The 22,641-nt window shown below is 37.6% G+C and overlaps 1 protein-coding gene across 1 annotated transcript in view; it reads left to right on the top strand.

Annotated features, from left to right (window-relative positions):
- LAMA2 (laminin subunit alpha 2) overlaps positions 1-22,641 on the top strand; it is a 400,132-nt gene that overhangs the window by 264,828 nt on the left and 112,663 nt on the right. Inside the window, 8 exon segments of the mRNA XM_068416012.1 lie at positions 2,176-2,356; positions 5,752-5,888; positions 8,362-8,598; positions 12,008-12,151; positions 14,543-14,722; positions 15,488-15,676; positions 15,769-16,007; positions 20,687-20,804. Of these exon segments, the coding sequence (XP_068272113.1) occupies positions 2,176-2,356; positions 5,752-5,888; positions 8,362-8,598; positions 12,008-12,151; positions 14,543-14,722; positions 15,488-15,676; positions 15,769-16,007; positions 20,687-20,804 (1,425 nt within the window).

Here is a 22,641-nt window from a genome sequence, read left to right as displayed (position 1 = left end):
CCCTTGGAGCACATGAGCTTTTACCCATTTAACATATCTTACGTAACTGTGTTGCCCACACAGACACTCGGCATACACTGATACGAGGACACAATAACATATTCAGAAAATTCATCGTATTTCCTCGTTGTCGTCCAGGTTCTTATCTCTTGTTCAGTAAATGTGATTCTTAGAATTTCTGTGTGTAAACAAGCTTTGCTGGGGGCTCAACTTGGGGGTTCGTCTCGGGGATTTGCATGACTGATCCAAATGCCTTTCACTGTGCAGAGCTCATCACAGAATACAACCCAGCATGCTAGTGATGTTTTCTTCCTTCATGAAGTGTGGAGTGCTAGTATATCAGACCTTTTCTGCCTTTCACCCTTATAAACAGAATTTATGAGATCTTATCAAACTTTCTGTTAAGAACTCAGCTGCATGCTGTGCATTGGTTACTTCACTGCATTAATCTGAGATTTTTGCATATTCGCATTTCTTTGTGTTTCTTCCAGTGGAAAAGAAATCTTTAGGGATAGTCTGTATATTTAATTGAACCTTGGAGTTTAATTACATGAGTTTGAGTATTTCTTTCTCTCTGATACACCATGTTTTGTCATACAGAAGTATGTAATTGGCAAAACATTTCAATATAGAATATGGAAATGAAAATCAGGGTAATTCTTTGTTATATGTATAATCAAGCATTTGCTTAGGTTCATACGATTCTTCAGGCCAAATCCTGACCATAGGTGTGGTCCTGTATTCTGATACCTATCAAGCAGATTCTCTGTGGGAATGTGGAACGTCAATATTAACCTCAGAGATCAGATTTCAGGACTTTTGCATGGAAACCTGCTGAAGTTTCTGGGAATTCACCTACATAAGAGGTTAGGGGTTCCACTGTGGTACAAATCCATGTAAAATGTAAGTCAGTGCAGATCCACTAACTTGAAAAATCTGTGATGATGTGTATTCGGTAAAAATCTTAACACCGCGTCCCTGGGTCACACAGTAGTACGTTGTAAAAGTAAGTATTTTCCACTTTGTTCCATTTATGTTCATTAGCAGTGATCTCTTTAATATCTCATTTTTAACAATTTGCTTTCCTAGCAAAGTCTCTGATAAATTTTTACTATTAAATGTTTTAATATCAATTTCCCGTTAAATTAGTAATATGATTTGGACTTAAATATTCTCTGAAAGTCATCATACCTGGAAAAAAGGTAGACAAGTGCTCACATTTTAAGTCACTCTAGCTCAAGACTGAGTTCAGAATTTGAATATCAAGTATGGTTTGCTCCTAGGGCCCTCTGTTAGCTGCTGCAGTGAAATCCATGGAATCTGTTGCTTAAAAGCTTCGTGCAGAACTCCATATTACAGTATACAAATGAGCATGTGTCTTCCCTTCTTTACAATTATACTTTTTGTACTCCACTAGTGGAGTTAAAAAGGAAATTCGTTACTATAGTTGATAACATCTCTTCTGGTTCTGTCTGAACTTTACAGTACTCAATGCAAAAAAGAAAGCCAAGGATGAAAATAGAGGAGAAACAGAGGCTCATTGATTACTTCTATCTTAGTCTTAGATCTAATGCAAAGACAGTTTTTGTTTTAAAAATAGATAATTCCCATTATTTGCTTGTAATGTAAACAAATACATTATATCTGTGTTCTTCTAAAGTTATTCCTAAGTATCATTCAAAAGAAATGCCCCCGAGTGACAGAATACTGTATACAGACACTGCCTCTGGTCAGAGGAGATAAAATCTAGTTGTTCAGAGACTTTCCAGTTGAATCAATCTCCATTCATAGCTAAGAATTTGAATTCACTCTCGTAGCAACAAACTCTGCCTGACATCATCTTACAACTCAGATACAGGGTATGTATATGGCGCTGACATACATTCCATTTGTCGTGGGAATTGTGTATGGAAACACAACCTGATAGGTAATGCATTACATTGCAGAACATTCATTACAGCATCAGGTAACATTCTGAAATCTTTATTCTTTGTCAGCTGTGTAGGGTATTTAATGCCCTTGCCCCAGTGTTCTACCGCTACAATTCAATCTGTTAAGAGTAGTATTTCAGTGATGAAGAGGAAAGAACTACTCTGATGTCCCTACACTCAACTTTTCCTATTTTCTCCTGGTAATCATTCCGTGTACTAACTGCTCTTCCTCCCTTTGTGGCAGCCTGAAACATTTGGCTTACAGTCTTCAAGAGGATGTGTTCCCTGCAACTGCAACTCTTTTGGTTCCAAGTCCTTTGACTGTGATGGAGATGGACAGTGTTACTGCCAGCCTGGAGTGACAGGAAAGAAGTGTGACCGCTGTGCTCATGGATTTTACAACTTTGAAGAAGGAGGCTGTACTCGTATGTAAATTCTTTGCAGACAATTGCAGATTTATTTATTTATTTATTTATTATTTATTAATAAGATTCTGGTTTAGCTCATTGTGTATTGCCTAACAATTTTCCCTCACAGGTAGGTATTTTCATAGACAGCCCTGTAAATCAGTCAGTTGGCAAGGATAGTCATTGGCAAGAAGAAAAGACCCAAGTAATTCCTGCTATTTTAAGGTCAGTTTATGGCTAATCTACCATGTTTAGAAGGAACAGGAATGTCTTTTTCTCCAAGTACTTTTTTCCAAGAAAGTTCCTATGAAGTTCCTATAATTTAGTTATGGTAAGAGTATGATAGAAGGCTGATTAAGGTGTTTGCCAAATCACATCAGCTTGAAGGCATATGAATGGAAAAAAAAGAATAAAAATCCCTTTGCTTCTAGTTTTATCCCAAACATTTTCACTGTCCTTACATGGTTGATCCTTTTTTATTAAATTTCTGTACAGTAATATTTAGGATCTTGTTTACTTGCATACTTTTTGTGTATAACAAGATCAGATAAAATTCTCTACTTTGTCCCTTGTGTATACACATAAAAGTATGTTTCTCCAGATGCTGAAACTCTAGCATCAGACATAAATATATCCAGCCCCTTCTTTAGATTTACGTTTGTGCTTTCGGACATTAGGTCAAACACTGAAATGAATGCTTCCTGTCCTTAAAGCAGTACAGAGTGCTACATCGAAAAGAACCTAATCTATAGGTCTCTTCACAGGGAAATATCCATCTTTGCTAATAGAACTGTATTTTTAAAGTCTTATAGACTCATTTAGGTGTTATCACAGAAGATGTAGATAATTGTCCAGTGTGGCTGGCTCCTGGGACACCAGCATGGTGATGGCTCTGCAGCATTCTTTGCTGATGGCAGAGTGCCAAGGGTATTGTAGCTGTTATTCTTCAGGCAGAAGCTGTATTCTTTCCAGAAGCTGAAATCACCATGTCTGGTATCCTGTTCCTCCTCTTTTCCATCCAGAATGGCAGCAGAAGCAGCAAGCCTAGCTCTCTGCCTTTTTTTACTCCCGTTTTTTATGGAAGGAGCATCTAGACCTCCAGTCCCACATCTGTGCAGCAAAATTCAGTTTCACCTGTAGTGTTGATAAACCTTGAGCCAGGCTGGATTATAGATCATATTTAAAAAACATTACTCTACAGAATTGTCTCCTATGGGAAAGAAGGGCTAAGAATATGTTTACTACCTTGAAAAGTTCAAACACGTTGGCATCTGGGAAACGGGAAAGTTTGGTTCACAGCCTCACTGATGAGAGAGCTTAAAATAAAATGCACATGATGACTGCAGTCCTAAAGCCCTTAGCACATATATGGAGGGGAAAAAATATAGAATATCTTCATGATTAGTCTCTTATTCTAACATTTCACAGTTTAAAAGCACATCACTATTGTGAAATACTACAAAATGTTGTTAATTTCATACAGTTGGGGAAGGAAAATGAGAGGGCAGTTAAGATTTCACATTAACATTTTAACTGCTCTCTTGGCAAACGTGAAATTACGAAGTTTAAGGAACAGTGATGAAATGGGAAAGTAGTGTAAATCCTAACAATAATTTAAATAGAAATGTATCTGCCTGTGGTCATGAAATACTTTAAATAACCACAGCAGCTAAAGATGTTCAGAAAATTCAGATTTTTAGAAGTTCCAAAGTTAATACAACAGATGGAGAGGAATTCTGTTTTCAAAATGCTGGTTTTTTCCCACTTATTTTTAGTAGGCTTTTTATGTATTCCTTCAAATTACCAAAAAAAAAGGAATTAAATTATAAATCACAGAGAAAAATCAGAAATTTAATAAAAGTGTATCAAATCATGCTAGGAAGAAAGTGCACAAAAATGAATTCCAAAGTGACAGTTAAGTATCGAATAAAATATTGGACCTATTTTATCTAGCATTTATCCCAAAAGAATATAATTTGATTTTTTTTCTTGTGCAATAAAAAACCATAAAGCCTAAAAAAAAAACCCTAAAGCATCATCTATTAGCATTGACATTCTAGCAGCAAAGCTACAAAAGAGATTTCTATTTCACTATTGCTTGTGACAAATGTGTTGTATTTTTTCCATATAATAATAAAAGTAAAAAAGAAAAAAAAAAAAAATCTGTATCGCTTTCCTCCCCTCCATGCCTTTTGAAACAATTTTGTATAAGAACTGGAAGCCCATAGAAGAGCTGTCATGTCCAAAAGCCTCAGTCTCTCAATGAGAGATCTTCAAGCCACAGTGTGTCAAAAGATTTTATGTAGCATGCAAAAGATCTTGTTCCTGGCACAATGGAGGCAAAACTTACTATCTTTTTTGCATCAGTTACCTTATTTTGAAAGCATTGATCGAGAAAAATAAAGGTCACTTCTTATTTGAAGTATAGATTTGAGTTCTATCTTTGAACATCTCTTATTTTCTAGTTTTACTCTGAATTGAAATAGTTCATACAGTAAAGGTGATGAACATAAATACAGCCCTCAGCAATGAACATTATGTTACACTGCCCTATAAATACCCTAAGGAACAGATTGTCACTCAGACAGTCATAGTTGCTTGTGATGCTTTTGGTCTGACCTCAGGGATAATGTTGATGATGGATATAAAAATAACCATGCACCAGTTCTGCTCCTTCAAGCAATTAGGTGTCTTTTGCCCCATAACTACTTATCACTTACATACCTTGAATCTGCATTTGCCGCCAATGAGTTGTTCACTTAAAAATGCTTTAACAGCAAAGATCATTTTTGGAAACGCTTCTAAAACCAAGGTGTTTTTAATTGAATAAAATCTGCCAAGAATCCCAGTTTCCTGTGAAGAGGCACATTGTTGATGTTCTCCCAAGGCAAAATACATGTAATCTGAAAAAAAGGAGTAGAGTGGGAAGAAGAAACTGAAACACTTTTTTTGCCCTTTAAGAAAAGTCTGTTTACAGCGGAAATTTCAGGAGGTTGGCTCAGATTGGTGGAAGAGGTTAAATATGCTGCAGGTTCCCTGTGTAGAGGGCTCAGAGGCAGTCAGGTGGCTTCTAGCACGAGACAGCGTGAGACCAGAAATGATACAGCTATGTCACATGAGTGCACTGTCTCAGAAGTCTCTGAGCTTCTGCAGTCGGTGCCTTTAGTTTTTCCCATTCTGTTCTCATTTCAGTAACTTCAACCTCAGTTAATCTGTATTGCATTGCTCCCGGTTTTGGTTTCCCTGCGTTTTCCCTACCTTTCCTGCCCCACTGTGTCCACAGATAACTGAGAGTTCACTGTATGGTAAAGGCTTTGGTGGAATGATCCTAACCCTGCTAGGGTCTGCTCTCCAGGTGTCACATAAAGGAATAACTTTTCCTGTGCTTTATTTTTTTTCTGTCTCCCATGAAGCTTGTGAGTGTTCACATTTTGGTAACAACTGCGATCCCGTCAGTGGCCGCTGTATCTGCCCTCCCAATACTGTTGGAGAGAGGTGTGACAAATGTGCACCAAATTACTGGGGCCATGACATTGTCAGTGGCTGCAAGGTGAGTGGATCTCTATTTTCTCTGTGTGTGTTACTCCTTTCCCATGGGGTAAATACAGTAATTTGTAGCTGGAACATGATTTTAGGTTTTTAAATGATTTGTCTCCACATTGCGAGTTTTGGTGTCAGACTGTGGTGTTGGCAATCTGTTACTGAGTACTATGGATCCTCTGTCTCAGATGTGCAGCCTGTGGCACCAAACACCTTGTTTATACTGCTGTCATGCTGAGTCAGTGTCCTGCTTGAGCCTGGTTTCTTTTATTATAGCTGTTTAACGTGATTGAGGAGATTACCACAGTATTGTACGATGTATATAGATGTATAGTTACAGGTAACTGACAGTGCCTTTGCAGAACAAGTTTACTTTGGGCCTAATTGTTATACCACTGAGAATTTGTACTTGAAGTTTACTTGAGAAGGGCTTCAACTTGTGCATGAAAGACACTGAAGAGAGAAGAAAAGAAACAGCAACCTTAGCTGTAAAATGTGCTTTCTTCCTGTGTTCTTAAAGGGGAAGTAAACCTTCTCATTAGCCTTTAAATCCTTCTTATTACAGTGTTTGACACAGTTAAAAAAATTCTGAAAAGGAGGGGAGAAGGGAGAAGAAATAGGAAAACAATGATAGTATGTCAAAGAGGCCATGAAAGCTGTTGTTAATGTCCTACTCTTGAGTTAAGGGGAGCAGTATTCAGTTAAGGTCGAAAACTGGTGACAGTGAATATTGTGCAAAGTTCAAATGCCTTCTCTGCTCTGCTGTTCTCATTGATGATAAGGGATTTATACTACTGCTGCAATTACTCCAAAAAAATGTGTCTTGTCTGAACATGGTCGTACACCATTAATGCTCCTTCTTAAAAGGCTGTTTGTCATGTAGCTCAGACTGCAAACTAATTATCAAGAATGATTCCTTTTTTGTATGTATGGAAAACTCCTCTTGTGAAACCTCTGCTGTACTGCTGTGATACAGACTCTTGGCTTCTGAAACCAGCCTAATGAGGTTGAAGACCTCTATTTGAGCTCTGGAGTATATTCTCTGGGTGTCTTTTATGTGAGCGCATTAGTGTGGCAGTTCCATGGCACCATCTAAATTAATAATGATCTATCAGCCCACATCTCTTTCAGTATGTTGCAGCTAATTTCTGCAAAGTGAGATGTGAATCTCCTGCTCGCAGTCTTTGTAGAAGATTTCCAAGGCTGTCGTAACGCAGGGGGATAGAGAGCATTGAATAAAACTGCTTTCTCGCAAAACAAACATAACATGTAATTGTAATTTAGGTTTTGATATTGCACACCAAGCTGTTTCAGTGTGTGATGAGCAAACTGCTTTCTAAGCTTTATGTTCAAATGTATCTGGGAGAATAAGGTTCTTTCTGTCAGAAGGTTTTATTTCTTAGGTTAGGTAGTAGTCTAGCAGTCTAACATTTAACCAGTAGTTAAGTAGTTTGTCTGGCATTCAGTAAAGTTTGAATTTGAATGTTTCCTGTATATAATCACCTCCTTTATAAATGGTCTTTTCAGATCAGAAGAAGGGTGCTGTAAATATTCATGTAATAAACAGTTTACTTAGAAAATGAATCCACATTTTCGTCCTCTCCTTTTCAGCTTTGTGTCCTTAATTTTAGCAAGTCTGTCCATGTCAGTTACTGTGGTAACCTGTACTGCTGACACTGAGTTTGCTTCTGCAAACTGTACTTCTCCATGTGAGATTCTGGTCACGCCAGTGGTCACAGCAAACGTCCTGGGCCAACTTTGAAGTACAGTCACAGTAATAGCACTGAGGGATTCTTCTGTTCTTTGGAAGCCTGCAGCTTTCCCTGCTATTGTACTCAATATCTAGACCCCCTGGCAAATCACCTATTTCTATCCTTACCTGCCTGCGCAAGTCTCATTCTGTGAGCAAGTTTACTTCCCAGTATACCACGTGACTAAATCTCTGTCCCTTACTGTGTAAATTACTGTCATCTTAGAGTCCTGTGTGTACAGAAAAAGATAGTTACCTGTCTGATGGATGAGTAATAAACATTGAACTAGATTCCGCGGGGACCACTGCCCCTGGGCAATTCCAGTTTTAGCAAAGTGGTCTGAAATTGCCCTGCAGAGGGTTTACATAAGAAAGCACTTTTTAGAGAGTACTTACAGTTTTTAAGTTAATTTTGTCTGCAAAGTATCCCAGTGTCTTGACCCTCTTGGATTTATTTGATTTCACTACCTAACTTATCAGTGATAAGTAATATCTGTTCAAAAAGAAAACAGTGTTGTCAATGTATTTAGTGCAATTGCTTGACCCTTGTTGAATAAAGATAAATGCCTAGCCTTATAATTCAGATGTTTTACCTTTGGACCGTGGAAATTCACTGCTGTACTTTATTTATAGATGCTTGAAGGAGGTGAATTGCTCTTTCGGTTTTTTGTTGTTTTTTTTTTTTCCCCCAGAAGCACAATTGCAATTTTCTTCTTGTTTTTCTCCTTTTTAGCCCTGTGACTGCAGCCTCATTGGAGCCCTGAGTTCTCAGTGTGACTTAAATACAGGCTGTTGCTTCTGCCGTCCTGAATTCTCTGGGGATAAATGCACTGAGTGCAGGCTGGGTTACTGGAATTATCCACAATGTGTTGATTGTCAGTGCGTCCTGGCAGGGACTGATCCACAGAGCTGTGATACAGAGTTGGGGAAGTGTTCATGCATTGATCATACTGGCCAATGCAGCTGCAAGGTAGGACAATGAAGGTTGTAAGCTGATCTTATAGCTGCTGAGTTTATTCCAAAATTCATTGACATTTGTACTTGCCTGTTCCAACAATACATGCAAACAAATCCAGTTGGTTTTCGTAGTGCATTTGCTAACTGCTGTGGGACGAGTCTAACATAAAGAAAGACTTGGGTGCTTATCAGTTGCTTTTTCACACACTAACACTTGCCAGAACAGCATTCTCTTAGGCTCTCTTCTCACTTTGTGTTTCTTCCAGTTCTTACAGAACTGTTGCCAATTTAACCCCATTCAATACAATTCTTGTTCAGATATTCAACAAATTAAAAGCAAACACATCAGTAATAACAGTATGTCGCAGTGTTAGTTCTTTATAGTACATTGACTTAAAGGGAGTCAATATTGATCATTTTATGAGTAGAATTCACTGCAATAGTATCTGTTCTTCTGAGCAGACTGCATCCGATTCAGGATCACTAAAGCAAAGACTTTTGGCATCGTTGCCCACAGCATTCTTACTTGGAATTGTTCTTGGAAGAACAGCACACTTAGGTGGTTTGAAAATTGGCTTTATTGCTGGGCTTAAAGGGCAATATCAGTGGTTTGACATGTAGTCAGTAACCAGCAAGCAGAGTACCCCGAGCCAATAACTTCATCAGTGAAACAGATGACAGAATTCACCATCAGCAGATTTGAGAGTATTGCTGATTTGGAGGAGGTAGCGATCGACATGCTGAACAGTGGAACTACAATCTGGAGGGTCCTTGAAAAGCTTGATGATTGAGAATATAGAAAGATCATGAACTGGAGTGGAATAACCTCAAGAATCAGTACAGTTTGGGAGGAAAAAGGCTGAGTAGTAATCCTGCTGCAAAGCACATACGGGCTTTGGGGAATGGCAAACTCAATATAAGCCAACCATGTACTCTCATTGTAAATAAGGCAAACTGCCTAGTGAGCTGGATGCATTGATCATACTGGCCAATGCAGCTGCAAGGTAGGACATCATGAAGAGCATGACCAGCAGAGGAAAGTCTTTATCCCCCTCTACTCAGTGCGGTAAGACTGCACTTGGAAATGGTGTCCAGTTTTAGGACCTGATTCAAGAGTGTTGTTGAGAAACTGGAGAGGATCCAGAAAAGGGCTACAAAGAGATCTGGAGAAGATGATCTGTAAGGATATACTGAGAGAGCTGGACTCTTTTAGTTTGCAAAAAATAGAGGCTAAGAGAAAATGCAATTGCAGCCTACAACCACTTCAAAGAGTAGTTGATGGAGTCTAGTCGTTTCTGATAGTAGCAAAAGATGTGACAAGGGACAACAGCTGCAAATGGCAGCTTGGGAGTTTTGGGTTGGACATTGGGGAAAAAAAAAATCACTGGGAGGGTTATGCAGCACTGGAACAGATTATCCAGAAAGGTTGTGAAATCCCCATTCTTGGAAGTTTTCAAGAATTGGCTAGCAAGAAGTATGAGTAACCTGATGTAGTATTGGTGATAGTCCTGCTTCAAGGAGGAGGTTTTTAAAAGTGACATCTAGAGGTTCCTTCTGTGATTATTTCAGGGACTGTATTGACACAAAGAGCTAGTAAAATGGCAGGATGCATTTAAGTTCTTGAATTGCCAAGTAATTCTTTTGTTAAATCGTTACAAGTCACTTCATTCTAAGTTTAAAGGATAGACTCAATGGAGGAACTGTAGAACAAATCACATTGGAAAGGACCTATGGAGGTCATCTAGTCCAGGGCCTTGTTTGAAAGACGTTGCTGAGGCAGTATTTCCAAGGATGGGGATTTCACAACCTCTTTGTGCAAACTGCTTGACCACCCTCCTGTTTTTCTGGTGTATTTGAACAAAAATATCGTGTTCTATTTCACAAATACTGATTCATTTGATGGTGAGACCATAAGAAAACTGAAGTGAGTTGATCACATGGACTGTCTGAGTAAAACTCAGCCTAATGATGAGTGTTATTTGTCCTATGTCATTCTCTGAATTGGAAAAATAGAACTATCTCAATGCAATGTGCTCCAACCCCTCTAACCATCTTGATGCCTCTTTTCTGGATTAGGTCCAGTATGTCAATGTCTTTCTTGTAGCTCTTGTAAGCATTAAGTAGAAAGGGTTTATGGCATTTTAAAATAGAAATGTTTCTTTGTCGATACTTTTAAGGCTAGTATAGTTACTTCTATGTTTCTGTGAGTGCAAATTAGCAGCATATATTTAGCTGATGATTGATGATAAGAAACTGCAATTGACATGGAACAAAATGCAAAGCAAGTAAAATTCACAATTTATGACAGAAAATGGACAAATAATACTGAATTAAGTCAGCAGATTTTTTTTCCAGAATTTAAATCTAAGGTTGAATTTAAATCTGGGGTTGGTTAACCTTTTGTGTAACTTTTTTGAAAGAGTTATATATTGAAGAAGCTAGATTTTTATAAAATGGTAATTGTTCCCATTTAAACCTGCTGTTATAGCTGCAGAAATGAGCTTTCAAAGGCTCAGGAGCCCCTTTGTCAGCCCTGACAAAAAGCAGCAAAATCTAAGCTAAATACAGTGTAGGCACATTTGCTGATAGAGTTACATGTGGAAATGAGGGTTAAAAATGGTAAATCCTCAGGGATAATGTTGGTTTCCTGTATAAGCTTTGGAAAGTTGAATTAGATTTTTGGATTGGCTTCTTCACATTACTCTCAAGAGAAAAAAAGGGGGGGGAGGAAAAACCAACGAGTTATCAATGATTTTTTTTAAATACCTTGGTCTCAGTATGAAAATGGTTTTAAAAGGCTATGCATAAATTATTGTGTATCTGGCCCTATCTGGTATAGCTTTTTATCTGGCCTAATTGAAAAATGGAAATAAAAGCATTGACATTACAACAGTGAAACATTTCAGCCTTTTTAATACTGTTCAGTGATGTGGAAAACAGTCACGAAGAGGGGAAAGCTTTTCTCCACAGTATTTCCATTAAAATATGTTTCTCAACAAGAACATTTAGTACTGTACCTTAAACATTCTAACTTGTCAAAGCTAATTCCTATTAAACAAAAGGCTTTATTAACCCTGGCAATTTCAGAAGGACATATTTTTTCTTATCTTATCAATCAGTTATTGAGCATGTCATACCCGAAGTGCCATTTCATTTTTCTGTGCTTCCAACTGTCAGTATGAAGCCAGCATCCGTTGCTCAGACCTACTCAGTGGATACAAATGCAAATGCCTCAATTACATTAATTTTATATGTTTGCCTGCACAGAAGCTGGAAAGTTCCTTGAATATTTCCTTGCACTTATTATTATTTCTTTCTGCACTCTGTTATTGTCTTTACTGTATGATTCTTTTTTCTTATTACTACTTTGAAATAAAGCTTGCCTTTTTTTTTTAAAAAAAAAAATATTCTCTCTCTTTCAGGTCAATGTGGAAGGTGTCCACTGTGACAGGTGCAAGTCTGGTACATTTGGTCTCTCTGCCAGAAACCCACTTGGCTGCAGCAGTTGCTATTGCTTTGGCCTGACTACACAGTGCAGTGAGGCAAGGGGGCTGATTCGCATGTGGGTGAGTAGGAAACTGCTGAGCCATGTAATGTGATAATGTTGTTTCCTGCTGGCATCTTTTAGTCAGGCACTGAGAGGTAGCTAGAAAATGGCCAAACATTTAAGCAATCATTTTCCTCTTTATACTCTGAGAAGTGGAGAGAGCGCTGTGTTCCATCAGACAATCATGGTCAAGGCATTAAAAGTAAATAAGTAGATAAGAAAACCAGTGATGGGATAGCTGCTGTCAAGCCAAAATAAGGCTATTAAAGCCTAGGGAAGGGCAAGCTAGTCGTGTGGGGAAATTATGCAGTCCAGTGCATTGTAACATAATCTCTGGTATTTGATACACAGTTTACCCAGGTGTTTTCAAGGGTCACAAATGCTTGTTGTCCAGCATAGATTTCCCATGATTCACATAATCTCTTTATTTTCATTGTTCTGGTTTTTTTTTTTAATTTTAAAAAAATAATTTATTAAAGCTCTATTTACATCCAAGAATGGGAGGGTATAATCCATCAGAGCAAACAACGAGCTCTTCACCTTTTTGTGGAAGAGCACCTTGAGACCTGTGCTGGACTGACAAATAAAGCAGACTGGATGTCTCCATTTGTCTGTAAAATGAGTGCAAAACACACATTGAGACACTGCTGTCCATTGCTGCTGTGCCAGCTTCTCAGTTACATTCTGGAAGAGCTATTTCTAATGGAAAATGACTAGTTCAGTCCCCATGTATGGTCAGTCATATCTCTGCTAGAAAGCATGTCAACCGTAGAGGGAATGTCTGCCTAATGCAAATCAGCCAAAGCCCCTGACTTGTCATGCACAAGCATCAGTTGGATAAAGATACTTTAGGCTGAAATCAAGGTGTCATCTCTTACTAAGGAGTTCATATCTCTTGGTTAAAGTAATATGAATAGCACCCATTCTGCCCTTCATTGTTTAATCCAAGAGCACCTCTTTCCCTTCCCGGTGAATGAAGTGATTTATCATGATCTGACCCAGTTTTTCTCATTATTTCAGTTTTGCCCATCATATGCTGGTAGGCAGGAGATGAAAGGCTAGAAAAGGCTGACAATTTATAAAATTCAATCAAGTTCCATGACAGCAACAGTTCTGGAAAATTGTGCTTTGACCTTTGAGGCAGCACAAAGCAGAAACATAGTTTAAACCTCTTGATTATTTTGTGTCTCTTGATTAATTTCCTTTCCTATTTATGGTCATATCTAAACAAGCATATGTCCACGTCTCACCTAGTTTTTGGTACTATGATCTACTTCAGAATTGATTCAGAGTTGTAAACTGAGTGAGACTGGGTTCTGCCAGCTGCTAGTGACTATTTCAGACACTCTCAGGTGTTTCAAATGGCATTAGACATATTTAAACAAGCATATCCTGTTTTATATGACAATAAGGCAAGGCTGATCTGAAATTCAAATGTGTCGACCACTTTCTTGATGTCTGAAGTAGTAAACACTAAAATATGGTTATGGTAAGAACTCAGGAAATCTCACTTAGGGCTGGTGATGTTAGGAATGCTTCTGTGTATGGTCAGTCCATAGATGCTGCTGTAAATGGAAATACCAAGATGCTTACAGTACAGGGCTTGATTGATTCCTCATTACCTGATCCCTATCTCGTGAACAGCATGTTGATGGGATGAGTGTTAGAAATATAACTCTGCATTTGTTGTCTTTGTTTTCCTCACTCTTTGGGAGGAAGCAATTTTGATAACAGCCTTTTGCATTTGTTCACACACTTCCTGTGATACTTTCATCTGCACAGAATTACTAAGACTCCTATTACAGTTTTTGATCAAAATAATTTCTGTATAATGCTATTGAGACACTTTCAACAAGTCTAAGAAAATTACAAGTATCTAACGGCATCCTTATATTGTTCATTAAATCTGAATTTTGAGTTACAGAAACCCTGAGCCCTCACTCTCTGCATATTGCCTGAAAAACACTTAGCTTGACTATTGTATAAAATTACCAAGGGATCAGGCACCGTGTTCCACAGCCCCAGTGTTGTACAATAAGTGTTGGTGAGGAGTATGCTTCTTCGTAAGGCACGTTTCTCACAAATCTGAACAGAAGAGGCCTGAAACTGAAATAGCACTATGAAAATGGCTTCAGTAAAATTCTTGGGATCACTTGCTGATGAAACTATTTTAACCAGTGCTAGTACATTCTTTGTTAACATGAGGACAAGGTGCAAAAGGCTTGAGGGGAAGTCGTCATTATCACTGTTTATACCTGAAGTAGTGGTAAGACTGTTTTGTGACAAATTGCTCATGATGTGAAATGAAATTACCTAGAAATAATTTTTTAAAGAATTAGAATTTAAAGAGTAGCACTTCATGGGGAAAAATGGACTTGATTTTCCTTTTGATTTTTTTGAACATGTGTAGGTGACCTTGAAGCCAGAGCAAATGATTCTGCCACTGGTGGATGAAAAGCTTCAGCGCAGCACTCTGATAGGGATTGCATTCCAGCCTCCTGAAATAGTAGCAAATATAGAACAGGTGATGCAGGATCTTCGGTCAGAACCTGTTTACTGGCGACTTCCAGAGCAGTTCGAGGGACGAAAGGTAAACATAAAATTCCACTGGTTACCGACATGGATTTTTTTTTTTTTTTAATCTTGTATTTGTATTTTACAGTGCCTTTTTTCCCTTCCAATAAGCATGTCATCACACAGTGGAAGGTACTTCAAAAGAAAATGAATGCCATTCTATTATTAAAAATTATTTGCTCCATTATCATGGAAATTCATAAGTCTGTAACATAAACACTATTTTAAAATATATATTTACAGACAGTAACGTAATATTTTTCTAGAAGATAGATTCTCTCATTAAAATGTTATTTGAAAAAATAAGCTGTATTAATTTAACTCTCTTGTAACTTTTTGTTTCTCCCCATTTAAAAAATAAAGCCTGCTCTTTGTAAGTTACACAGGAGAAAATGATTGAAATAACCCTCCTTTTGGATATTTTTATGCACCAGTGTGATGATTTATTTTGCGCTTTTGATATTTCTTGGTTTGTCTTGGGAAAGTTTAGATGTTCCTTTCTCTAAACACAAACTTTGGGGAGCACCAAGGCACATACGAAGAAATAGATAACGTTTTGATTTCAGTGTAGTACAATAACAAGTTGCTGATGGGTATTTTTGAACACAGCCCTTGTCCCCAAATAGTTTCACAAGCATCTATTGCTATTTTCTACCATATGTACATTCATAAGACTGCACACAGGTGCAGAGTGTATGTAACTCCCACATACGCCCAGGAATTTATTTTTAGCTAACTGAAAATGAGATTTCTTTTTATACTTTGTGTTTTGCTTTGTTAGCTGACTGCTTATGGAGGGAAACTGAAATATGCAATCTACTTTGAAGCACGAGAAGAGACAGGTTTTACTACTTACTACCCACAAGTCATCATAAGAGGTGGGCCTCCCACCCATACAAGAATTATTGTCCGGCATATGGCTGCCCCTCTGATTGGGCAGCTGACAAGGCATGAGATAGAGATGACAGAGGTAACGTTTCCACCTGCTTTTTTTCCCAGAACTTACGCACCTGGTTCTTTTTAATACTGTTAATAATCTGCTTTTCTATTACTGTATTTCAGCATGAATGGGAATATTATGGTGACGACCAAAGAGTCAGAAACACTGTGTCCTGGGAATACTATCATGATGACCCAGCTGTCAACAGGACGGTGTCCCAGGCAGATTTCACATGGAAGCATTATGGCGATGACTCAAGACCAAGTAGAGCTGTATCGCGGGAAGACTTCCTGAATGTGTTGTATGATGTTCATTACATTCTTATTAAGGCTACTCATGGCAATATCATGAGGCAGAGCAGGTAACTATTTCAAGCAGTGGTCTGAAATAGTGCAGTAGTCAAAGATAACATGATAGAGCTTCCCAGCAGAATTCTTATTCATAATATAAGCTATAAGCAGTTGCTGAGAAGAACAGGAGGAGTTAGCATTCAGCACAGCAGAAAATGCAGGAAAGTGAAATTTTATTCAATAGAAAATTTAAATCACAATAGGCAAATGAAATCCTTATTTTCAGGATCCTAGAACAGAAAACACATGTAAGCACAAGCATCCTGAAACAAACCCAAAGTTTTTTTTGAATAAATGTCTACTTTATGAAAATATGGTGCTGTAATTAAATATAAATGTTAGCGTATTAAGGAATTTTGTCTTGCAAGTGGGAAATGAGTTAAAAAGTCAAAGATGAAAGAGTACTCCTTTAATGAAATGCTACTTAATCCAATATATTAGGGGCAGATACATTCAATGTTTTCTCTTCAGTTTATTCATTAATAAGTTGGATGATGAAATAAAGAGAATGCTTACTAAATTTGAAGTGGACATCAGGCAGCAAGATGAGAAAAATAATACAAAAATCTGCTGCAATCTAAAGGTCAACTATAAGATTTTACACTTTGAAAGGAGTAGTCAATTGAGCAAACAAGGAACAACTGCTTAGTTACCTATTCTTCAAAGAGGGGTCTGTTGTTTACAACATATCACCAAGTGCACATGATTCAGTAATGATATTCTTGTTCAGAAATGCTAATATTCTAGCTGCATGTATAAACAGGTATGGCCTGCAAAGTGTAAAAAAAAAGAAAATCTATTACTTCCACCCAACACTAGTGAAGCCTAAGCTTCAAGTTTTGGCTACTGGAATTCGAGAAAAAATTATTAAAGTATTCAAAGGATAACAGTGAACATCATCACAGGTCAGAAAGTATGACCTGTGAGAGAAGATGTAAAGAACCAGATTTATTTAGAAATTAGAAATTGCCTTAAGATCCATAAAATGTTGTCAGAAAGAGAAAGAAAAGAAACAGTTCTCTGTTGCCATGGTGGGTAAGTCAAAAAAGAAATGAGCTTAAACTTCATCAGGAAAGATTCACATTAGACATGAGAGAAAAAATCCTGGGGGTAAAGAAGTTCTGGAATAGATTACATAAACTGTTCCTAAAAGTTTTTGCTCATGAATTCGCAGTATCCTTTGCAAGCAAAATTTATTAGCAAGGACACAGGAATAATTGGAGATAAATTCCAAAGGTCTCCAGAGGTCCTTTCTATGATTCTGTCATACAAGTGACAGGCTAAAATTATTTCTGTATTTCTAGGTGACAAATAGGTCGGTAAGAACATGACCTTTGGAGTTTATGAGTGTGAATAGTAGGGGCAGATACAATGCAACGTTGCAGCATTGTGTGACAGAAAACATAGTAATTGTTTGCTGCTATTGTCTCTATTTAAAGTATATAATTTACAGAAAGCATTCATCCAACTTGCACTGTCTAGATGGTAAATATTAACAACAGATGCCATAAATGTTTTACATTGGTTTCATTTATTTTTGGCATAGTCAGTTTAGGATATTGTATTACGAGCACAGGGAATTCCCGTGGAAAGAGATAGGAAAGTAACTCCAGTATGACATGGAAAATTTGAGAAGTGTATCCATGTTTTGTCTCTGCTTCTTCTTCCCTTCCCTTTGTGCACTACAGATCCTAGTTCAGCTGTGGAAGCAAAAACTGAATACTATCTCAGCTCAAGCCACAGAACTTATGGACGTTAACCTCCATTTTCATGATTTTGTTCTGAGATGCATATGACCATTGTGACTGAACTAGACCTGCATTGTAATACACCACCGTTTTATCCAGGCTACTTAGTAATGAGGCATATAACAGAACAGAGGAGGACTTTTCAGTTTCAGGGCAGGTTTGCAAGGTGGCACTTAAGGAACCAAAATGTATTTTTACAGCATCACATTTCAGAATGTGACATTTTATATGACAGTAGAACTCAGCGAAGAGTTTATCTGTTCTTTCTGGTAACTCTCCATCTGAAGTCATAACCTTGCATATCATACCATATTTGATTTTGGAAGTGGTTATGTTACAATAGATTTTTATGATCTGTCTAGTTACATAGGTAGCATTCATCACATGGCATCTGAGACTTTAAGTAGAAGATAAACAGCAGGAATACGTTATTATTTTTTTCAAGTTAGCACCTTGAATGATTTCAGAGGAAGTTTTGCTTAAGATCACAAAATAAATCCCCCAAAATGTTTTTAAAGGTTAGTGGAATATCGGCTTGCATAAGAATTGAAGGCTTTTATTAAAAATAGTCTGAGACCCTCTAAAGGACAGTATTTATGCTCAACTTTAAACCTATGTTTGAATTAAGTGACTTATAATACAGCATTTGTTTAAATAGAATGTGTTGTGCTTTCTAAAGAAGGGCCTTGTTCTAAACTAGCAAAGCTTCTCTTTCTACCTGAGTGTGCATGGTAGAAAAGTATAAAGCAAAGGAAACTGTAGATGGGAGTAGGAAAATATTATATATGAAGTCTTTTTAAATTTTTTGAGGTTTTTAATAGTGCCGTAATTTCAATTGCAGTTTAAAAGCTGCAGATAAGTGATAAACTACAGGAAAAGTATTTCAAAATAAAGTCAAAGCAGCAGCAGCAGTTGGAAGCATAAAAATAGCCTAATTCTAGCATTAGCACTGTATTAGCTGTATAGTTTAGCAGCAACGCTAATGTTGTTTCTGCTTCAAAGCTGCGTTACTAGTGATATAGAGATTTCTGCTCAGAATCCAAAGCCAAACATTTTTCTCCTATATTGTTCATTTTGTTGCCCTCATTTTCACATTCACCACTCTAAATTGAAACATTTCTTATATTAGATTTTGTTTTGCTTTTCAGACAACTGGGCTGTGATAATAAATTAGTTTGAATTGGAAGTATGCTTTCAATTTGACTGTGAATTATTACAATATCCCTGACACTGATCAGGTAGCAGTTGTTGGACTGCTACCTATTTAGATGTGTTCCAAGAATCAACCAAGCCTGACCTTCCTTAAGTAACATTTTCACACAAACAACAGGTAGCTTTGTGGTCCCAGAGTATATTATGTAAATACAGCTTTCTGACACTAAATAGTTTTTTTGCGGCACACAGACCATTGCCTCAGCCTTGAAGATGATAGGGAGCCAGATTTCATTTTGTTTTTCCATTAAATGTACAGTCTTCAATGTGAGCTTACATTGACATACCCGATCTCAGTGGGTTTGCCCTCTTTATTTTTCAGTCTTCTGTTTTGACCTGGCTTTGATTGCTTGGGTTTTATTGTTCAGTTTCCCTGCTCCACTGAACCTCTTTCTTCAGGTAGTAAGAAGGGAGCACAGGGTTTAAGTTACTAGATGATTTGGGGATCTTGCATTGACACAAGGTATCAAGAGGTGTCAAGAGGTGTGGGTCTGGTCATCTAAGCTCAATCACAAAACTCTCATCTAGTTCAGCAGTGGGCATTTGCTTCTCCTACAGTCATCCTGACTTTGGTGCCTATATGCCAGTGTGCAGAAGGGTATCAGTCAGTCACTCAGTAATCAAGGTTTGGGAGTAGATGAATGGACTAGGAGCATGAGGAGATGAGCAGTTCTGTGCACTCCTCTGCATTAGCCCTAGGCATAGACACTTAATGAATAGACTCTAGCAGCATTAGCGACATTTATGCGGCTAGTTAGTCATATGTTCTTCGACATTTTCTTTTAGGTTGACAATATATTTGAAGCTTTAGAATTTACACTATCTACGCTTTTTGTTTCTCAAAGACAGTAACAAACCCCCAAAATAAAGAAGTAAGCTGAAAGAACAGCATTGTGGTACATTAGGATTAAGTGTATTGCATTAGATATTACATTTGTTGTCTTTGTGATGTACTCAACCCTGTTTCACAGGTCAGCATGCATGCTGGAAAGACAGGGAGTGGCTGAGAGGCAAGGATATTATTATTAATAGAATCAAACAAATGTTTGGACAGTTAACATGTCAGAAGCTCTACCATGAAACATATTCCTTTCTGATACTAGCAGATGCTTCTGTGGTAGGATTTCTTGTTGCTTTAAATTGTTTGTTTATGTGTCTAAATGATCCTAAAGGAAAAAAAAAAGGATATCTGGCTACAGATCTTAAAATTCCTGCTAAAAAGGCAAATGTCCAATGTCTTTGAAGCCTGCTCTAGAGCTTGTTAGGTTGATTTAGTTGCTGAGGATAGATTTTATATTATTTTTTAAATACTTGCCTCATTAAAAGATCATTTAGTGAACAATTTTATTGTCATACCTCTGAGAATCATAAATTGGTACTGCATTTAGTATGTGACTTCAATTTCTTAATGAGTCCCTCCAAATGAAGAATCAGATATGAGCTTTTGTTAATAGTTTGGCTGAAAAGAGATTAAAAAAAGAGACAGAATCAAGCAGGAGAGACAAGTTAGTTATGCTATTGCTAGACATGGAAAATGAGACTGGAGGTGGTGATAGCTTTGTTCTTTCCTTAGGAGAGGCAAAAATAGTGATGTTTGTCTCCTGTGGATCAAGAAGCCTACAAACAGCCAAATAAGACCCGTTTTCTCCCATTCTGGCTGACTATGAACTAACTGGGCTTGAGTTAGTGCTTGACTAATCTCATGAGAGATGTTTGCTCCTTTTTTTCAGGATTTCTGAGATCTCAATGGAAGTTGCTGAAGGCGGCGCTGTGTCTGGGATGACTCCTCAGGCTTACTTGATTGAGAAATGTGACTGCCCATTGGGTTATTCTGGTTTGTCTTGTGAGGTATAGTACTAACCTGACTTCCAGTAAAAGTCTTTATACCTTCTTCGGTCCATTTATTAGTAAGGTGTGATAAGTAATTAGAGTGTGAATTCATTTAACTGGCAACAACTCTCCCTTAATTTAATAACTGTTATTCTTTCTCTCTCAGGTATCTCTCACAAGGAATCTAAGCACTTTGGTTTTTTGCTTTAGGCCAATATGCCAGTGAAACCATGGTGATGACTCAAATACTTAGAATACAGGACAGTGAGATTTACTGGGTCAGCATCTCTGAACCTGAATTATGTGACTGATGCTGACTGATCAAGCCTTTTTGGACAGATGAGGGTATAAGATTGTTGTAATGTACTGTGTACAACAGATTGTACTATGTTACCATGTTATAGTGGGGCCATAATAGAATCATAGAATGGTTTGGGTTGGAAGGGACCTTAAAGATCATCTAGTTTCAACCCCCCTGCCACAGGCAGGGACACCTTTCCTCTAGACCAGGTTGCTCAAAGCCCCATCCAACCTGGCCTTAACACTGCCAGGGAGGGGGCATCCACAGCTTCTCTGGGCAACCTGTGCCAGTGTCTCACCACCCTCACAGTAAAGAATTTCTTCCCAATAGCTAATCTAAATCTACCCTCTTTCAGTTTAAAACCATTCCCCCTCGTCCTGTCACTACATGCCCTCGTAAAAAGCCCCTCTCCCACTTTCCTGTAGGCCCCCTTCAGGTACTGGAAGGCTGCTATGAAGCTGCTAATACACAATACAGTTACGATATCATATCTTCCAAAAGGCTGAACTACATGCATCATTTTCTCATGACCACGATTCACAGAACCTGTGGAGAAAAACACAGGAAACCTCTATGTCAAATAAAAAAAAAACCAACAATTGATTCTATAAATTATTGACAGTTGTAAGTAAACTAAAAATTAACATTTTTAATAATGAATAATTAAAGGTTACATACCACTTATTCCTGAAAAGTTAAAGATCTGTCAGTTGAATGAAATTCACCAAATAAAGTATAAAAACAGATCTGAAAACAAAAAAGTTAAAAGAATGTACTAACATAATTGTAGCCCCAAGCACTCTAAAGAGAGCCATGCAGAATTTTAAAATTCTATTCTGTAAAGGCTTTCCAGATTTTTAAGTTTGCCTTGTTTGATGTTTGGATTCCCATGTAAAGTCTTGATAGCTGTATGATTGATTGAAATATTTTGTTTTGAAAAAAAGCTAAACAGCATTTCAATTTTGATTTCTTAAATGTTTGTATTATAATGAATAACTCAAAATTTAAAAGTAATTTCAAAAGCAAAATGTGAAATAGCGCATTCTGAACACAGTTGGTCAAACAGGCAGTTCATAGTTGAGAACCTGTAGATTCCTCACATTGATCTTTCCTCTTGAAACTGTTCCAACAGCATGTCTTTGTGGACCAGCACTAATAGGATGAAAGTTGCTCATTTTGCTTTTATTTTGCATGCTTGACTACCCAAAATAGCACTGCAAACGCATTAAAAACGTAGACGAGAACCATTCTGTAGCATGTCTGTGCTTGATGAAGGAAGCTTCATGGAAGATGTTTTCAAAGCTTTAGGAAATGCCTACTGCGCATGTTCAAACTGTCAGTTTTCTGAATGTTTACAATTTATCCAAGTGGCTCTATGAAAATACATTGAAAAAGGCCACTGAGTTCTGGCAGATATCTTTCCATTTTACTCCCACACAATTATTGTTCTTCCAGTGCTGGTATAGGTCTCCCATAAGAAGGTCTTGCTCAGTCCATACACAAAAGCTTACCTCCTATCAAAATTCAGTACCGCTTATATATAAGCAATGGAGC

This window comes from Nyctibius grandis, chromosome 1 (assembly GCF_013368605.1).
Source record: "Nyctibius grandis isolate bNycGra1 chromosome 1, bNycGra1.pri, whole genome shotgun sequence".
NCBI lineage: Eukaryota > Metazoa > Chordata > Aves > Nyctibiiformes > Nyctibiidae > Nyctibius > Nyctibius grandis.
This window is presented reverse-complemented; position numbering and strand designations above follow the sequence as displayed.